Source organism: Alternaria metachromatica (genome assembly GCF_023757995.1).
Source record: "Alternaria metachromatica strain BMP 0045 chromosome Unknown scaffold_12, whole genome shotgun sequence".
NCBI lineage: Eukaryota > Fungi > Ascomycota > Dothideomycetes > Pleosporales > Pleosporaceae > Alternaria > Alternaria metachromatica.
This window is the reverse complement of record NW_026055503.1, coordinates 698577-717717: the sequence shown is the minus strand read 5'-3', so window position 1 is coordinate 717717 and position 19141 is coordinate 698577. Positions and strand designations below refer to the sequence as shown.

Below are 19141 nucleotides of genomic sequence, written 5' to 3'. Positions count from 1 at the left end.
TAAAAGTTCCGAGCGAGGCGTTCGCAGTGCGGAGACACCCTGGGAGCACGCTTGCTGGCCTTGTTCACGACAAGGGAGATAGGTCAGGTACCGAGCGACCATCAACTCTATTCTGACGCCGCCCGCTACATTTCGATACAACACAACACTTGCTGACTACCTTCGTCGCCCACCTCGCGGCGCACAAGGGCGCGCGCATTCAGTCTCTCCCCGTCAGCATGCGCATCGACGGCGGATTTGGCAATTCGAAATCTTCACTGCCAACTTTGTGCAAGCCGAACTGCTCCTGAACACCCTCAGGCGGCGCCTCTTCACGCTTTGACGATGAGCCACGCTTGCACTAGTTGCACAAGATGTGGACATAGCCATGTCGATCTTGTCAGCGAAAACGATGCCGTGTTACATCGGGTTGCTCTTCTCACTCCACCCATATGTAATGATTAGCTGTGTGTCTCCGCAACGTGGTGCAAACACGGCTGACGGCGACGTGCATGACGGCCAAGGTCAGCTGGGGTGGCTCGTCGACATTCTCGCGCGTCGCCCGCCGCCAGGTTCTACAACAGCCTCCAACTCCGTTCATGGTGTCGCTTCCATGATGACCGTTGAACAAGAAAGCTCTATCACGCCCAATATCGCGAGGGCGTCATGGTTGTTGCCTTCGCGTACGGTTATTTGGTTGACAGGCCATCGTTTTGGCCAACCACATTTTGCACACCGTTGTCCGCTCGCGGGAAGCAGGGATACATGCCTGGGCACCAACGGTCGACGATCACAAGGGACAAGGTGCGCGACGCTACCGTACATGGATCCGACTCGTCCCGCAAGTCTCTCGCCCACCGCCAGCATTGCACACTGGATGATGCTGCACACCACCGCTACCACTACCGCGTATTCCCGATTCGTGATTTCGCGCGTGGAAATAACGTCAAATAAAGCTACCATGATATGCGAAGCGCGGTCGCAGGCCCCGATGGTTCATCTACCGAAGGTTCTCTGCTTATTGACTGACCGGGGAGCGATCGGCAGGTGAGCCCCATCACATCGAGCATTTTTACAATATCAAGTTTTCTCCGCTCGCGGCAGCTGTCGTGTGGAATAGGCTAGGCAGCTGTGATGGGCCTAGGCCTGCATTTACTTATTGCAACTCTATCGGCAGAAATCAGTCACATTCAAAGAAGCGATGCAGGAATATCTATCAGATTGTGCGATAAGATCTTGATGCTGGCGATGCGCGCTCCAGTCACCCACCCGGTTGGAAGATCTCCAGGCCCCCTCGACCTTGCTTCCCGCATCCCTTGAGGGTCGCGGTGCAGCTTGGGTGTCTATCCGACATCTGTTTCCCGGGGTATATCATGAGTGGGCTCCAGGCAAGCATTGTGCCGAACACGAGTACGCGCCCAAGATGCCGCAGTGCCACAGGTTTCGCAATTTGGGAGTGAAGGACTAGACCTTCTCGTCCTGCTTTGAAATCGCTATTTCTCCAGCCGAGCCTTCACTTGCGAACGTTACTGCATAAGCGGCACTTCTGACAGGCGACAGCTTTGTTCTCATTGGCTCAAGGAGTACTCTCCTTCTGCCGGCTTTAATCATGAGACGGAGTGATCCGTGCCATCCCAGTCGATATCATCGAGCTGCAACAAGGTCCGGCCGGTCTCCCGTCCTTTCCCTGTTCTCACCAGGCCTTGCGGCGGCACTGATTCGAGCGGACACTTGTGGAAAGGATTCGACATGGGCTGATGGATGCAGCGTCACGTTAACCGCTGTTTTCCATGATGTCAGTCAGCGCTAGCTCCCGATGCACTGCATCAAGCTACCACCCTCCTGTGCGAATTGGCCCGCCTCGGCTTATCAGCCATCTAGGCCCAGCCTCTTCGATATTCTTGATGGAGAAGCCACAACAACATACACATCGAAGGACAGTGTAATCCCGCGTTCTATGTATATATGTCGCCTTTATCCAAGCAGCTTGTAGCACATTGATTTAATGACGCGTATGTTTTAATTCTACAACAAATTCCTCCGAGGCGCGTGACTGGAATAGAAACAGCCAGTTCCATCTGCGACCCACAGGCGAGCCTTCTTGATATGCGCTTGGCAAAGTATCAGGAGATGGCCTTCTCGGTGGAATTCTTGGTGGCTGGCATGTCGATATCATGCGGGTGCGTACTGCTGGCTCTATCTCGGCTCAAATGCGCTCGGTCATACATTCACCTTCTTCTGGATCTTACATGACACTGTCACTGGCGCCGATTTGGCTCACAATAGCCGTACGTGAGTTGTCGGCATACAGTCTGGTCGAGAGATTGCTCTTGCAAAGCATCAGTACGTGCATCCATATTTGGTCCTAGAATCAGCACTGCATGAGGTGCATTGCATCAGAGATTAGGACCATGCGAAGTCGGCCCTTCTGTGAGATGCAGTCCGCCTTACGCTGCAGAAAAAAATAACTTTGAGGCTTGCCTAACTGGAGCTGTGTGCGTACTCCAGTCGAGATACGACTTGTGATTGGCCCTGGCTCACGTTTCACGATCTTAGTATCCTTCTAGCGGCCTTCTGGAAGGAAGCGGTGACCATTGTGCTCGCCCAATGCTCCATGCTTTTTCGCGAACTCGAGTCAAGACCTTTGACGCAACAGCCTTGCAACTGCATGTACGCTTGCTCTGTTCATGCGCAGTTTCCCATATCGTCATTTCAAGCCTGACTGGAGGGCCTTCGTCAAGTCATCTCGGCGCGACCGAGTGTCGATTGATGGCAGAATTAACTGAGCGCGATCTGCAATCTCCTCCGTAAGCTCGTTCGGTGGACGTGAAGTGAACAAAGCGCCGAGCTCAGCCTCCTTTGGGTTGCATCTTCTTCACGTCCTTCACCTTGCTGCGCATAGCACATCCAGAACGCTGAACGCGACCACAGACGAGAACCGGAACTACATCCCCATGCGCCACGTGTAGCGTGTAACAGCAGATCGGACTCGAATAATCCCAAAGGACTGGTTTCACGACATTGAGCCTAGTACAGCAGCCCCGAAACTTACACAGATATTTCGTCACTCGAAATAGCTTTGGGACCATCACGTACCGCTGATACTTCTGCGCCTTCGGAACATGCGAAGACCTGCGAGCCGACGCATAGCGCATAGTTGTAGTAGTGTATGCGATGCAATTGTCGGTTCGAAGATACCGAGATCTCATGAAACGTTGACATGTTCGAGAAGATACTCAGACTGGTGTTTCAAGATCGCGTCCCGCATTGACAGCTGGGCGCCTCCAAACTCAAACGATCGAGGCTAACATCTCTCTCGCCAACAGCCTTGTATTTCACCTAGGATCTGGTTGCCTGGGCTCCCTCGTCTTGTTTCAACCTGGTCGTACGACCTGGCAATTATGGATCGGTTGTCGCGCTGGGAGCATCTTGCCAGTCAAAGATGTCACAGTCCAGTCTCTACAAGCAGCAACATCCTTCTGGAATGCCGTTGGTGGGAACGCATCAGGCTTAAGATCAGGGTTTTCTGGCTAACAGCACGTCGCATGCGCGTGCCGCTGAGAACGCCCTCATTGATAACAACAACCGGTGTGCCACTCTTGACATGCGCAGCGGAGGAATGTCCCGGGTTGGAACACTCGCATTGCGCCGCATGAAGTTTGAACGTTTCGAGATACTCGGTCCGCTTGCTCCATTCTGGATGATGAATCGGAAGAGTAGTCGTCAGTGATTGCCTGATTTTGACTGACAACACCATCGACCGCTCCCAACCACCTGTGTAGCCTAATAACCTTTAACGGCTCGAACTATCTCATCATTGACCCTCACGGTCGGTACAGTCAAGCCCCAACATACACTGTACTGTAGTTCTCATCAGATCTCAACGCTCTTTACCCTATCGGCCCACCTATTGACGCGTCACACTGCGGCTTACTATACATGCGATTGCTACCCAAGATCAGCATCAACCTGCCGTTGTTCTAACCGTCCGCCTTGATCCGAGAGAGATCCAGACCTCGTAACGACTGCTCAAAAGCAAGTGAGGCGTGAAGCGAAACGCAAGTGTGCGGGGAACATAGATGAGCTGGCAGTCATCCCGTTGGCCAATTTTGCTCACAGGATGTTCCTGGTCCACGGGAGGAGCAAGGGAGGCCAACTACCGGGATTGCCAGTGGCCCAAAGCAACTTGTTCTGAAGCAAGCCCAACTTGCGCCTCCAACCAGTCACAGGTTGGGCAAGGGTAGTAAACCGCAAGTCCGGCACCAGAGATGACTAGAATACCTGATTGGAAACTTTCTTCGCCACAGACTACTGCAGTGTTGAGGTGGGGGAGTTACTGCCTTGGGCGTTTCGAAGTCACGAACTGCATTGCCATGCACTGGAGGGGAAGCCTCGTCATTACAGTCGTCGGCCTCATTGCCCCGTTACAGAGTCGTCACTATGAACAGCTGATGCGTGCAGCCATGACCGGCTCCGCGAACCTTTTGTGGTCTCGCCAGACCTGGTGAAGATCAGACTCGCTGGGTGTCAGCTTAATGTGGGCCGCGGAGGGCTTCCCCATACAATGGTGCTCAGGATCGATGACTGATCGCGGAATCCAGGGCGGAAGGGAGGCCCAGTAAGTCCCATCCGATCCGCACTGGGAGTCCAGATGCTCTGCACAGCGATGCCTTGATCAGAGAGGTGATGAGTGCCAGCAGTGCCAGCTGTTGACGTACAAGGACGTGTCCTGTCCTGTTCAGAGGACATCCTGATGTTTATTGAGGTCATATCCACGTCTCCCTAGTCACTACTCTTGTTTTCTGGAGCACTCTTTCCAGCCGGGTACCAGACCAGCTATCTCATCACAGCCCAATGCCTACGATCAGTACGAGCGAGAGATCCAGTACGCTTCTAACAAGTAAGGACAAGGCCAGATCATCGTCTTCCTACGGTCTTATCCCTTGTACATCTACATCCACCATATCTCACTACAACTGTGTCTATTCCAGCCCGTCACCATACCTCACTTACATGCTTACTACACAGGAGATTCTGCTATGGACCCCCTCACAACACCCCATGGCCGCCGTATCTACGTCCCACGCCTTCCTCGTCCGTCTTCCACACTCCCTCGCGCCTACCATCGACTTTGGTGAAACAGCTCCGCCGAGCTCAACGCCTTGGTTAGCCGAACATGACGTTGATAACTGGGTAAGGAAGCAGACGACCAAGATGGACAGGCTCGTACTACGCATAGTACTACGGTCTCTCTTGTGGAATGAGAGGCGATTTGAGGGTGCTGCGAAGTACGATACACAAACGGTGCAGCTGCCTCAAGTATAGAACGCAGCTACGATAAAATGTCACGTAGAACACTCAGAGAGTGAAGTCGTAGGTTATGTGATTCACGGTTCACTGGATGATGTGCTGGAACAAGCGCACTGGCGTCCGTACTTACGGTATCTCGTTTATTAGTATAGAATACAGTCATAGAACATTAGTATACGACGCTTGTCTGTTGCAGAGCTTTGATGCGCTGGTGAACTCGCGCGATACGTACACCTTGTTCTACATGTCTCCCCATACACTTTGTGGACAGGTTTGTACTAATGAAACATGATGAATGTCGGTATCATATCATAACCACCTACCAGTATTCATGTTACCAGGATATGTAGATTTCTGTCGCATGAGCTTTCCAGGTGGTGACAGCATCGCGCGGGTAGAAGTGTGCTGGTGCATTTACGAATTTAGATGAAGAAGATCAAGTACGTTGAAATAGCACAACACACAGACACGCTGCAATAAAGATACATCTTACAGTAAAACAGATATATGTATATCGGAATGATTGTAAGATTGGTTTACGGTGTCGTGTAGGGCTTCGACGTCGTAGCTTTTGCAGTCATCTCCGCCGTAATTTTCCACACATCGTAACCACTAGGACATTGGAAAATAATCATTCCTCAACACCACACCCTAAACCGAGCATCACAATTCGGGAATCTCATGTTTGTCCGCTTCTATATACATTTCAACTTTTTTCTGTAAACTAAAAATCACTCCTTCGCCTCCCCCTCCGGCTCTTCAAACTCCACCAAAGCAGTCCCCGCCTTGCACAAATCGCCCTTGCCATGAACAATGCGCTTCACTATGCCATGACTAGGACTCCTAATCACAGTCTCCATCTTCATACTCTCGATAACGACAAGCGCCTGGTCCTTCTTGACCTCCTGACCCTCTTCGACTTCTACTCTGAGGACCTTGCAGGGCATGGGGGCGAGGACACTGTTGGCCACGTCCTTGACGCCGAGCGCCTTCTTTGTCCACTCTGGCATGGCGAGTTTGAGGCGGTACTGGCGGCCGAGGTGGAAGAGGGTGAGGCGGTCTTCGTCGCGGATGAAGGTTGTTGCTAGGCGGGTGTGGGGGTAGAAGGATGTGAGTGTGTTGTTTGAAGGGGAGAAGGTGGATGTGACGTTGCTGTATGTCTTGTCGCCGACGTTGATGTCGAATTGCTGGGGGCTGGTTTGTCGGATGCTGACTTTTGTTGCTGTGGCTTCGCCCTTGCCGTCGGCGGGGGTCTCGATGAGGTTGAACTCGCGCTGTTGGTATGAGCTGCTGAAGCCGAACCCTACGGCTGTCACGGGCGGTCCGGTCCATACGTCTCTTCTTGATGCTGAGATCTCTTGTAGCGCAAGGCCAAGGGCGGCTTGTGCGTAGACTTCTGGTGCTGGGGCTTCAGGTGTGAACAGCTCGGCGTGGTGCTTTTGGATGTATCCCGTTTCTACGTCGCCGGCGACGAAGTCGGGAGATACACACATGCGCTTGATGAACTCGATGTTTGTTATAGGGCCCGCGACTTCGTACTCTTCTAGGGCAGCCCGAAGCTTCTGGATTGCAGCCTCGCGTGTCGGGCCTTGGACGATGAGTTTGGAGATCATGGGGTCGTAGTGAGAGGATACTTCGTCACCAGCAATGAAACCAGAGTCGATACGAACGGTGGATGTGGGTGTTGGGGTCTTCAGGTGGAGCAAAAGACCAGAGTCGGGAATGAAGTTCATGTCTGGGTTCTCGGCGTAGATGCGCGCTTCGATGGCATGACCCCTCTCTTTGATCCTCTGTTCAATCTCCTGTTGGGTAAGAGGTAGCTTCCCGCCCTCGGCAACGATAAGTTGCCATCTCACAAGGTCCTCACCAGTCACCATTTCTGTGACGGGGTGTTCGACTTGCAATCTTGTGTTCATCTCCATGAAGAAGAATTCACCCGTCTCGTTGTCAAAGATGAACTCGACTGTTCCTGCTCCTTCGTATCCCACTGCGAGTGCAGCTTGTCTCGCCTTCTCCCAAATGTCCTGCCTGATGGCCTCATCCAGATGCGGTGCTGGTGACTCTTCGAGGATCTTCTGATGCCGGCGTTGTATGCTGCAGTCCCTCTCTCCAAGCGCAACGCAGTTACCGTGTTTGTCAGCGAAGACCTGTACTTCGATGTGACGAGGCGTGGTGATGTACTTCTCCACCAGCATGACTTCGTCACCGAAGGAGTTCCGCGCCTCTGATTTCGCTGACGCGAGTTGGTCGAAGAACTCGGCTTCGGTGTTGACGATGCGCATGCCCTTGCCGCCACCGCCCTTGACGGCTTTGAGGAGTACGGGGTAGCCGATGCTCGCGGCCTGTTCTTTGAGGTACGCTGGATCTTGTTCGGAACCGTGGTAGCCTGGGATACAGGGAACGCCGGCTTTGGTCATGATGTCCTTGGACTCACTTCTATGTGTTAGTCACGATGTCTGTGGTACGTGCTAGTCACCTACCTCTTGCTACCCATAGACTCGATTGCTTGCCATGGCGGTCCGATGAATGTGAGGCCAGCGTCTGTACATTTTCTTGCGAATGTAGGGTTCTCGCTCAGCTATCTTCCTGTTAGCTTTGTTCCACCTCATCGTGTACATGAGCCCTTACAAAGCCGTAGCCCGGATGTATGCCCTGGCATCCTTGCTCTTTCGCGATCTGTATTATGCGATCTCCATCAAGATATGCAGAAGGGTCTCCAAGGTTTACGGCGTAGGGAGAGCTCAGCGCGTGTTGCGATCGAGCATCTGGGTCGGTAAAGAGGGTTGTGGTCTTGATGCCATATTCTGAAGCTGTTCTTCCAACTCGTCTGAAACCGCGTTAGTTCTGAAGTTGGGAATCTTTTTGAAGACGCTCACAGTGCAATCTCTCCGCGATTCGCTATGAGCACCGAAGTAAGCGGTTTGGCAGCGGGCGCAATGGTAGAGTTGTAGCGGGCGCCATTGGTAGCAAGAAGCTGGCGCGAGAGGTGAGTGGACTTTCTAAAGGCACGCATGGTCACAAATGGGTATATGGAGCAAAAAGATTGATTGCACAGCTACAGAAGCACTTTGTTCGTGGCATGGCGGAAGGAAGTTTGGGGAGCCTCGGTGTTGTTAAGCCGCGTGGAGCCGTTCGCGGGGAAGGCGCGCTTCGTGTTTACTGTAGCAAACAGTTGCGGAAGTTGCATCTCGGGCCCCTCGATAGGGAAGGAGCCTATGGCGGCATCTGGAGTTGCACGGGCAGTCACACATGCCGAGTTGTCTTCTCTCCGCTGGTCTCGACTCGCTCGAATTGGTGGCTTAGGGTTGCGCTGATGACCACCGTGCACTCAGGGAGGAGAGGAGCGCTCTGCACGCCCGCGTCATACCCTTACTCACCCCGACTGCGCGACCTCGACTCGACCCTACGCCCCAACCACGCAGAAGCGCAATCACGTCGTCACCTGTGTCATCACCTCTGTCACCACTCCACCTTTCGCGCAACGAACCTGTACGGTCGCGCATCGCATCGCAAACGACGTCCTCAACTGCACTCAGCGCATGTGATCGCATACACGACCACCGACCCTACCCAATATGAGCGATTACGACGATGACTACGATGATTACGAAGGCGACTTCTTCTATGTTGAAGACGAATACATGGCTGCCGACGACCTTGCAGAGCACGCCGTCGCCTCACCACCACCAGCAACATGCGGCGACGAGGACATGGAAGACGACTGGGACCGCTTCGACTACTTCAACGACCTCGAGTACGCGTCGGATGGCTACGATGATACCAAGTTCCAAGCGCTTGATGTCAAGGGCGCAAAAGCAGGCTTGAAGAGGAAGCGGGCAGTGAGGAGCGCACCACCCAAGAAGAGATTGGCCAAGGAGAGCGTGAGCACACAGACAGAGACAACAGCGCTGGGACATTCACCCATTGTCTGGCGCTCACAGGCGAGCCGTGGAATCAAGCCCAAGACCCTCGACGACAACGCGCAACCATATGCTTTGTTTAAGAACTGGAGGGAGAAGCTCGCAGACATACCAGAATGGGCGAAGGGTTCACCACCAAGCTCACCAGGAGCGCTGTCTTCACGGCCAGGCAAAGGAAAGGCAAAGATGGCCTTTGTCACGGAGCCCGCCTCGCCTCCATACGACGATGACGATGACGTCGACGACGAAGGTAACGACGGCATGGATCAGGGAGAAGAAGGCATACCACAGGACGCGCTATTGGCAGCATTGCAACGGCAACTCGCTGCTACTGGCGGACCGCTCACCGGCATGGACCCCCAACAGCTGCTCGAGTTTGCGATGCGCATGGCAACAGACAATGACGCGGGCGATGATATCGCAGGCGAGATGGCAGAGGCAATGCTAGGTGGGGAGGAGGACGAAGACGACGCAGAGGCAGAAGAGAAGCTTCTCTCGTGGGTAGCCCAACAGCGCAACGGGAAGACCGAAGAGACGCCTGCGGAAGAGGAGGACGACACGATGGAAGGAACAACGCAACAGCCCCCGTCACCGCCTTCATCCGACCTCAAACGCAGCATCCGCATCGCTGAGACCAACACAAACAAGTCCTCTCTTAAGCGGAAGGCAGAAGACGAGCCCACTGTCGAAGGCTCTACAAAGGTGGTCAAGAAGAAGGCAACACGGTCTTTCGATGCGCCCACAGCAGCAAGTCAGGCCAAAGCCGCTCCATCGCGACCGACGACACGATCGAGAGCTGGGAAGCGCAAGTGAGCACGGCGTGTGTGGTTGATTACGGACAGCGGGAGCGCAAGCTTGCGCCGCTAGCATACGTTTGATAACGGATCTTCATCTCTTTCTTTCTTACATGACACATTTGTATATTACTTCCACGATGGACGAGATGACATGAGATACGGAGGAATTGGCTGGCTATTTTCGTTTGCGGTATGCAAGGCATGTCGCTTGCACGTATGGATAGCACAGCCTCAGTTTCTCACAAAATGAGATGAGACCCCGCCAATGAGCATCTCATCGAGTCTCCGTGCGAGTGAGACCTCGGAGTATCAAACTTCACCGGAGGCGTTTACAGAAGTTTTGAACAATCTGAAAAGATAGGATTTGCTGTTTCTTACATGCACTTATGCTTCATGACACAGTCATTCGCCTTCCAACGATTAAAACACCTCAACTAGAACAACATGCCCAGCTCATTAGAATCAAACCCCATACCCTCAAACCCCAGCCCCTGAGCATTCCACCCCATGTCCAACGGCAGGAATCCATTCCACAACGCCGCATCATCCGCCGGCGCATTCCCCCCACCCCCACCCACCGCAAACTCATTAACAGCGCCCAAATCCGTCCACCCAAAATCGCCCATCTGCTCCGTAAGCGCCGGACTCTCCCCCGTCCCGTTACTACTCGCCTGCGGACTCGCCCCCACAATAGGATGTTGAGGGAACCCATTCTGGTCAACCGGATTACTAGCAATATGCGTGCCTGGGTGGCGGAACGACGAGCGACTCGCCTTGTCCTTCTTTGGTACTTTTGCCCAGAGGAGCTTGAGGAGTTGTGAGTAGCGGGAGCCGGGGTGTTGGATGCCAGCGCCGGCTCCAACGGCGCTGCGCTCGAGGCGGGCGACGGTTTCATTGATCATGGCGCGGATGGCGCGGTCTTCGTCTGCGCTTATGACGCCTGTGCAGCGTGCGCGGTAGAGGAAGACGCCGGCGTAGACGAGGTAGAGGTAGTATCTCAATGGCATGAAACGGAGGGAGCGCTCTGGATCGACAAAGTTGTTCACGGTTGTGAGAATCGCTTTTGCGGCGTCGAGGCCTTCGTAGATGAATCGCGCGTCGCCTACTGCGCCGACGTTATTTACGAAGACGCGCTGGGGGACTTGCATGCGGCCGTTTGCCATGGTGGCTGGGGTGCCGACTACGGGGTCGGTGGATGTGGATGAGGAGGGCAGTGCCCGCAGGACGGTGGCTTGGAAGGCGAAGGCGTTGGTGTAGAGACGCAGGTAGTCGTATGACATGAGTAGACATGCTTTGAGCGGTGGAGAGCATGTCAACGTGCCCCAGACGCTCTTCCACCCGTATATGGCTGACCGGAAATCGTCGATGAATTTGATGTAGCTGCCGCTCATCTGCGATCGGAAACTCGAACTGGGGTTTGAATACAAGGTATCGTGGACGTTGCTGAAGAGCTGCGTGAGTTCAAGATTCGCTTGGAAGATGGAAGCATGGTCCTCTTCGTTCGGGCTCTTGGGGATCAACGATGGGTAATCCTCTCTTCGCAGCGTTGTCAAAGGCCCCGGTCCACGCGACCAGAACGCCTTCCCGATTCTGATGCTGATGTGGCGGTCAGACACATATGCCGCTGTCCAAATGAGGCGCTTGCGATGATGGTCCGGATCCTTGCCCTGATCCACGAAGCGGAACGAGTACCGATCGAGAGCAAGGAAGTACGCGATCCTCAGAGCAAGACCAACATGCATCCAGCTCTCTTTATCTTCCTCTCCCTTTCCAACCTTGCCAGAACCACGCTGTGTATACGGCGCCCACTCAGCGAGCAGAAGTAGAGCTTCTACTGCTTCGATGCCAGCATCGCCTCCCGCTGCCAACGTCGAGACAAGGCTCTTCATGTGTTCGGAACAGGCTTCGTAGATGTGCGGTTCGTCGACGAGGTCTTTGGAAGCGATGAGGAGGATGGCTGTGAGGAGGTGTTTCTCTTTGTTCACCATGTCGGATAGGCGCGATGTTTCGAAGGCGTGCGCTGGCGCGAGTGGGTAGTATGGATGGTACTGCTGTTGGAAGCGTACGAGCAGCTGGCATAGAGAATGCACGGTGAGTATTCCGCGGTCTAACAACGGGTATGAGAAGGACAGCGGCGCAGGCATGCTGAGAGATGACCCTCGCGCATGTCCTATGCTGTTGTTTCTACCCGTCCCATTGATCTCGTCATTTGAGCTCGACTCCCCAGCAACTCTCGCCAGTATGCCCAGCGCATCCGACGGGTTCTGCAGGTTTGAAAAGGGTATTTCATCGGTATTCGAAGAGCCTGAGCGTGATGCTTGGAGCTCTTCGCTGAAAGGCTGTACGCCTGGGTCTTGCGACCATGTTGTTCCGAGATTTCCCAGCGTGTGAAAGCTTCCTTCGGGTGCGGTATTCGCCAGCGATGGGAGCGGCTGTTGTGGTAGCGATTCAGATTGCGACTGCGATTCATCGACGCGTTTCTTCTTGCGCTCGCGTCTTCCGCCGCGGTTGCTGCCGCCTAGTACGCATTCGAGGTTGTCGCGCTTGCACCTTAGGCATGGTATCGAGTTGTCGGAGTCGCTGCAACGCCACGTTAGATTTACATACGATATGCAAGCGCATTTCGCGTCGCGACACAAGCTGTCCACGCGCAAACTTCAATCCAAGCAAGCTTCAAATCGCCGACGCGCAAACAAACAAGAAACCTCAGCCACTTACAGCAAACACCGACTCTTCCTCTTCCTGCAGTTCAGACACGCAATCTGCGTCCTCTTGATCTTCGAAGCTTCATCCTCATCCGGGTTGGTGGCCGCCTGCGCGCCAGCAGGCTGTTGTGGGGCATTTGCTTCCATGCCTCATCTCGAAGCAATGCGTCGTGTCGGTGTTTGAAGCTGTCGGGAATTGTGGGCACCTTAACAAAACGCGGGGACGGCAACGCTGGCATCGGTTATTGCTGGTATCGGGCCGAAGTCGTGAGCGGACATGGACTTTTCAGTTCTCAAGGTCATACCATGGTTTGCGGATCGTGGCAAGGGTTGGACTTGGTTTGCTGATCTTCAAGATCCAGCTGCAGTGGAAACGTAGTGATTATCATGGTAGTGATGGCGTTTGGTGTTCTTGTCCGCCCGGGTAAAGGTAGATTCGTGATCGCGCACCGCCGGCCCCTGACCCAACCACGTCTGCTCAGTGACATGTAATTCCCCACTTTGACCGTAGAACGCTTAGCTCTCCGGCCCAAAGATCGAAAACCACTTCTTCATCCTCGTCGTGGCGTCTTGTAAAATTCAGACCACGCAAAAGTGTGTTTTTCGACTTGGTACATATTTTGGTCTTCTTGGCCAAAGTTCATCAAGCAAGGCTCGTTGGTGTAGTTGGTTATCACGTCAGTCTAACAAAGGCCCTCAAAAGCCCGTTAGTACACTGAAGGTCCGGAGTTCAAACCTCCGATGAGTCATCGCCTCCGGGCTTTTGAGAAACACGTTTTGGGAACAAAACACTTGAGGCCTTCGGGTTATTCTTTTTTGCCAATCTAAGCTCCTGTAGTTGGGACGTTGTGAGTTAGCAGACTTTTTGCCCATCTGTAGCTAATAGCGGGAACATCGTGATTTCGAGTTTACTGTAGGATGCAAGTTGGTACTGCCTCAAACTATATCCTGTAGTCTCGGTCTTTGCGCTAGTCTTTCCGGACACTGGAGACCTGTCAAACGTGAAAGAACGGTTGCCCTTTCGCAGTGAATCTGACGTCTGGTTTCTAGGTGAATCAGTGTCTCCTTTTTTGCGTTTCGCACATCAGTATTCCCTTCTTTTCATTTCGTACAACATCCGGTGGTACACCATCCGAAGACACATCATCCGAAAGGCACAACATCCGAATGTCGCATGCAAGGCACCGATCTTGCTCAGATTGGCAGGCTCCAGTTATATAGCCGCTACTGTTCTGGTGATCGCATTTTCACATGCGCGTAGGTAGCTGTCTACTGTTTGATAAACATCACAGTCGTGTCTACGCACCAAGTCGCGTGCAATACCGCAACAACCGTCTACTACAGCAACACGACTCAGTCCTCGTCATATATCACCAAGACACGTATCAGTACATGCGATTTTTGCCTCGATCTTTACCACGCTAGACCGTCGTCGGCCCTATAGCGGCGTAGGTGACGCTCTAAGGATAATCTTGGAACCTTCCACGATTAGGACCCATAGCTTTCGAAATCAACCGGTAGTAACCGACGGTAACTCACTCGGTGATGAATAGGCGACACAGACGTGTGATTTGGTAAGGCGGTCTAGTGGCGATTATTCAGCTTTCTGTCGGATGGTTACTACAGTACAACAGGTGTGATATAAAGACGTAGCTGCTCGCGATCGTTACTCATATCTCCTCACTACAACATCGATTTCGAGGTTATCAATTCTACCCTTAGATTGTAGTTGCAATCTACATCGTCTTTTTGTGCGCAAAAAGAAACATTTCCATCCAGCAAGGAACCTGCACTAATTCCAAACAACGTAACGAACCCCATCCCACTGTCTCAGCACCCACCAGTTCTAATCACTCACCTCACAGACAATGTCCTCCGCCCTCCTCCCCTACCTGACCCGCTTTACGGAGTTCATAAACAGCGGCGACGTCGCCATCGGAAAAGAAGTCATCTCACCTAACGCGACCTTCCACGTCCCCTTTGGCGGCCCTCCTCTCCAAGGCCTTGACGGCTACCTCCAAATCCTGGGCATGATGCGCAGCGCCTTCCCCGACATCCAATGGAAGATCAAAGAAACAATTGCCGAGGGCGACAAAATCGTATGTCGCTTCGAAACACGCGGTACACACAACGGACCCTTTATGGGCGTTGCTCCTACAGGAAAGAGCATCTGCATGACAGCGCTGAACATCTATCGATTTGAGAATGGCCAGATTGTGGAGGAGTTGGGCCAGCCGGATATTTTTGGACTGATGGTGCAGATTGGTGCTATCCCTGTGCCAGGACCTTGATGGTTGTGAAATAGAGTAATGAGAAAAGATGTCAAGTACACCGAATATGCTGTTGTGAAGATGAGAGTGATTTGATATATACTCTTCTTAGCGATGCTCACATCGCCTTCGGTAATGAGATTAGTAGTCGATATGTAAAAGCGACGACACTATATCGCGCTTGCCCCTTCGTTCTCCATGGCTCTTCTATGCACCGCTCATTATGTTTAGAGCCCCACTAACCCCCCTAGTTATATACTCAAGTTGATCCAACGGCAACGAGCTTTTCCCAATCCTGATACGCCAATGCTAACAAGCAGTTTAATGGACAAAAGAAACAACAAGTGATGGACAAAAATAACATGCAAGAACTAATATGTACGAAGACGGTACGTCGTGAAAATCTTCATGGCTCATAACTTCATCATTGCTTACGCAACGTAAGCGGGCGGTGCTTCGATCTCATCGTCGCTCTGCCAAAAGCCTCCTGTGGGTGCTGTCTTTGTCCGGGTGTGTGATGGTCGCCGAGACGATCGGTCCTTTTCTTCTTGGACCTTGCGAGCAATCTCCTGCGCCATCTTCGTCATCCATGCTTGTTCGAGGATGCCGCCGGAGCTGGCCATGACGTCAGCGTTCGGTGGGGAAGAAGTACGCGGCGGCGAGCAGAGGGCTGAGAGCGATGAGACTTTGTCAAAAGACAGGGAGCGGAGGAGCGGCGAGGTGGATTGCTGTGCTTGGCGTAGCTTGTTGCGCGACAGCGGCGGACGTCTGGAAGAGGTGTGGGATATGAATGGGTCTTCGAGGTGAGCGGCTGGTGGGGTCTTTTGCTTCGATTTGCCAGGCTTCGATGACTCTGAGAGGACTGGCGCAGGGGCGAGAAGAGGGCCAAAAGCAGGAGGTTCTTCGGGTATCCGTTTTGGCGTACCGATGTCCAGACTGCCACGTCTACTCTCAAAGCGCATGCCAGGTTGTGCGGGGCTCGTTGGTGGGGTAGCGAGTTCCTCCTCTGCTTCTCTTTCCTCTGGAATGACGCTCGATGTCTCGGAAGCGTATGCGCTGGGCAACGGTGTGTTGGCGCCTGTAGAGACGCCAGAGTCGACGCCGTCCTTTTTACGTAGATCAACAACACGCTTCTTCCGCTTCCGCATGCCGCCAGTGCGAGAGCGACTTGAGCCAAGACTGAGCCCTGCCAATGTCGAGTACGCCGATGCCATGGTGGGTCGCGAGCTCAGCGTCTCGTTGCCCGTGCTGCCAGACGCGACTGACGAAGCGCCAGACTTGAGACTGCCAAACGTCGACTGTATCCTTGACAAACTGCCTTGTGTGAGTGCGGGCGTCGCAGCACCAGACTCGGGCCTGTCTGGGTGACCTGCCCATGCTCGGAAGACGGCATCGCGAATGCCGGGTGTGAAGAGGGAAAGGGTTCGTTGCGATTCGGAGAGGGCGGCTAGGCGGAGGATGTTCTTCTGGGAGAAGGAGGCGTGTATCTCGCCAGAGTCGAGCGACAAGGCCGAGATCTGGGCTTCGTCTAGTGGGTTGCCGAAGGCATCGACAGCGTCTTGTGGTGGCGATGCGAGGGGATCGATGGCTGCGGTGGTATCGTTGGCGCTCTCTAGCCGCTCTTCTGTTTCGATTTCCTGGTACTCGGGCGACAGCATGCGGAGTGACAACCTGTGAATGATAGCTGGCAAATCTTCCATGAACAAGACACGCAATTGGCCCTCGATCTCCTTTTGCAGGTAGTCGCGCACAAAGGGGATGGAGTCAAACGTCGACGAGACCTTGAGCGAATCCAGAGGGTCGTTCCTGAAGACCAGCGTCAAGCCCTTTTGTTTGGAGAAGACCAAGATGACGAAACCAGACAGTCGGATATTAGACAGTGTAATTTGCAACGGTATAGTCAAGCCCGATGACGCTGCCAGCGGCTGCGGTGACGCAAAGTCTGGCTTGTTGGAGAGATACGTCTTGAGCGGATTTGCCTGGACTTTTGTTTTGAGCGTCAGAAACGCGTCGCCCGCATACGACATCTTGAAGATGCCCCTGAACCGGTCCTCAGCCAAGTCTCCAATCTCCAGTATCTCGAGCTCGGGCGGGGTGGTGCCGAGATTGAGCTCGGTGACGATGATGTCGTCGACGATAATCGGCGGCTTGGGCGACTTGTTGAGGGCCGTCGTCAGCATGTCGCGCGCCCTCGACGTGTCGGCTATCAGCGGCGACCAGTTGAAGTTGAAGGCCATGGTGGGTGGTTGATGCGTGGAGCGTCGACGTGGTTACCGCGCGGGTGCTGGGGATTGGCAGATGATGCTGCTGTCGCGTGCATTCGCCATGCGATCACACGAGGCCAATTCTGGGGGGTGGGCGTATTTCGGACGGGACGGGCGGGGTGACGGGCGGGCAGTGAATATTGCGGGCGGTGTGGGCAGGTATAGATGGGCGTGTCGTGGTGGAGAGAGCGTGGGAGCACATGCGGCACTCGAGGGGATTTTCCGGGTGAAAGGTACCGACGTCAAGGATGATGCCGCCAACTTTTTACACAACCGCTCGTCGGCCGTGCGCAGACAGCACCCGCCCCTCGCATCCGGTTTAGTCTACCTGAACATCGCGACTGGCGGTGAAGAGCCTGGAGCCGTTGCATGCACGTCTACGTTACAGACTAGCATCCCGCTGCGAGTGATTCGCTGCCACCACTGCCACCTTGATCGACAAGTTTCAAAAAGCCCTACGTCTAGCCACATGTCAACACAATATGCTTCCATCGCTGCCGTTTGGCCTGTCAGGTACTAATTTCCCCATCTTCGCTATAGCCCAGCTATCCCAGCAGCTCCACGCCGTCGAGTAGGAAATTGCCCAATTATAGCAGCGGCCGATTGTTTGAATCACCATCCGAGCTTTGGCAGGCAGATCTGCCTTGCGCGGGTACATCATCTGTAGTCGTGAAATTTGTTTTCATGCATCCGTCGTTATCGCAGGTGGTTGGTACACGTGGATGACCTGGCGACCTTGGAACTGAGACAACACACACATTCCTTCAGTCACGCGCATCCTGATACTCGGCCCATTACAACGCTGCGCCTTGATCCTCCTTGAGCAGCTTCTCCACAGCGTCCACCTTGTCCTTGAATCCTTGCTTTTTGTCGGTCCTGCTCCCCACACGAATATCGCTCTGAATCCTCACAATCCCATTCTGATGCAGCATCGCATGGCATTGCCCTATGACCCGCATAACGTCGTCCCACGAGCCCTCTAACCATAATTAGCATGCACATTCAAGAATCTTCCATAGACCCCTCCACCTTCCAAGCCACCAGGCCCGCATACCGGCCGAGAAGAGGGTTGGCTCGCACGCGAGAGCGTACAGAATACAGAAGGTGGGGTGTGTGCAGGCACATACCAACTGTTGTCCCCGCGGAATGCATCGAATAGTCCAAGCCGCTTTTCTTGAGGAGCCGCTGCACTTCCGCGACTTCCTTGGACACCGATGCTGTGGGGGTGCCCAGGGGGATCAGACAAAAGTCTGCAATGCACGCTGGCGGGGTGGCAAGATTGGTGAGGTCGTCCGAGGCTGACATGATGTAGTTCCGTTATTGCAGCTGTGGGGTATATGCAAAAGGAAAGTCTTGAAACAAACGGTCGTTGAGTGAGTCCGGATATGGGTGACGTCCGAGTTCCGTGTTCGTCGGACCTTCTTGACTCCAGCACCGAGCTCGCTGCCCTGCCCGAACACCAACAGGCGGATGTAAACAAAAGAACTACTACTACGACAAATTAGTTGATTTGCGTGTTGTAAAAGATATGAGGGTTTGGATTATACAAATGAGCGTAGGGGTAAATTTTACACATATCATCTGCCAACCACTGTCTCCAGGACTCTCTACCTACCTAGGTAGGTAGTCTTTGCGATACATTCAGCTCCCATCAAGACATACATACCTATGAGGCATCATGAACTCCAGGAATCTATCCCGTTCTTTGATCCATAGAAGAATTCCAGTCCTATATCGACCAAGCAAACAACCCACCACCACGCGACCCCAACAACTCCACGCCAGCACACTCACCCGTCACACCACCAAGCAAACGAAATGTCGCATCCCGTTTCCCAAGCAAGCACCTAACAATCTAGGTACTCTGTCGCTGCTACTCTCCCGCAATCCTCCACC

General features: G+C 53.6%; 6 protein-coding genes and 1 non-coding gene across 7 annotated transcripts; 3 read left to right on the top strand and 4 right to left on the bottom strand.

Moving 5' to 3' along the window:
• Positions 1–6020: 6020 nt before the first annotated feature.
• Positions 6021–8302, bottom strand: J4E83_005959 (uncharacterized protein; the record flags this gene model as incomplete). The annotated part of the gene is made up of 4 exons (XM_049332874.1): positions 6021–7722; positions 7770–7867; positions 7918–8116; positions 8166–8302. The coding sequence occupies 4 exons, from the start codon at positions 8300–8302 to the stop codon at positions 6021–6023; spliced, it is 2136 nt and encodes a 711-aa protein (XP_049188116.1).
• Positions 8303–8864: 562 nt separating this feature from the next.
• J4E83_005958 (uncharacterized protein) lies at positions 8865–10022 on the top strand (the record flags this gene model as incomplete). The annotated part of the gene is made up of 1 exon (XM_049332873.1): positions 8865–10022. The coding sequence occupies one exon, from the start codon at positions 8865–8867 to the stop codon at positions 10020–10022; it is 1158 nt and encodes a 385-aa protein (XP_049188115.1).
• A 418-nt stretch (positions 10023–10440) lies between these two features.
• On the bottom strand, positions 10441–12858 carry J4E83_005957 (uncharacterized protein; the record flags this gene model as incomplete). The annotated part of the gene is made up of 2 exons (XM_049332872.1): positions 10441–12586; positions 12725–12858. 2 exons carry the CDS (start codon positions 12856–12858, stop codon positions 10441–10443), a joined length of 2280 nt encoding a protein of 759 aa, XP_049188114.1.
• Positions 12859–13362: 504 nt separating this feature from the next.
• Positions 13363–13460, top strand: J4E83_005956. Its single transcript has one exon. It is a non-coding gene; the product is annotated as a tRNA-Val (tRNA).
• Positions 13461–14579: 1119 nt separating this feature from the next.
• On the top strand, positions 14580–15002 carry J4E83_005955 (uncharacterized protein; the record flags this gene model as incomplete). The annotated part of the gene is made up of 1 exon (XM_049332871.1): positions 14580–15002. One exon carries the CDS (start codon positions 14580–14582, stop codon positions 15000–15002), a length of 423 nt encoding a protein of 140 aa, XP_049188113.1.
• Positions 15003–15412: 410 nt separating this feature from the next.
• Positions 15413–17218, bottom strand: MDM34 (ERMES complex subunit; the record flags this gene model as incomplete). The annotated part of the gene is made up of 1 exon (XM_049332870.1): positions 15413–17218. The coding sequence occupies one exon, from the start codon at positions 17216–17218 to the stop codon at positions 15413–15415; it is 1806 nt and encodes a 601-aa protein (XP_049188112.1).
• Positions 17219–18039: 821 nt separating this feature from the next.
• On the bottom strand, positions 18040–18550 carry J4E83_005953 (uncharacterized protein; the record flags this gene model as incomplete). Its single annotated transcript, XM_049332869.1, has 2 exons — positions 18040–18224; positions 18373–18550. The coding sequence occupies 2 exons, from the start codon at positions 18548–18550 to the stop codon at positions 18040–18042; spliced, it is 363 nt and encodes a 120-aa protein (XP_049188111.1).
• Between the last annotated feature and the right edge of the window lie 591 nt (positions 18551–19141).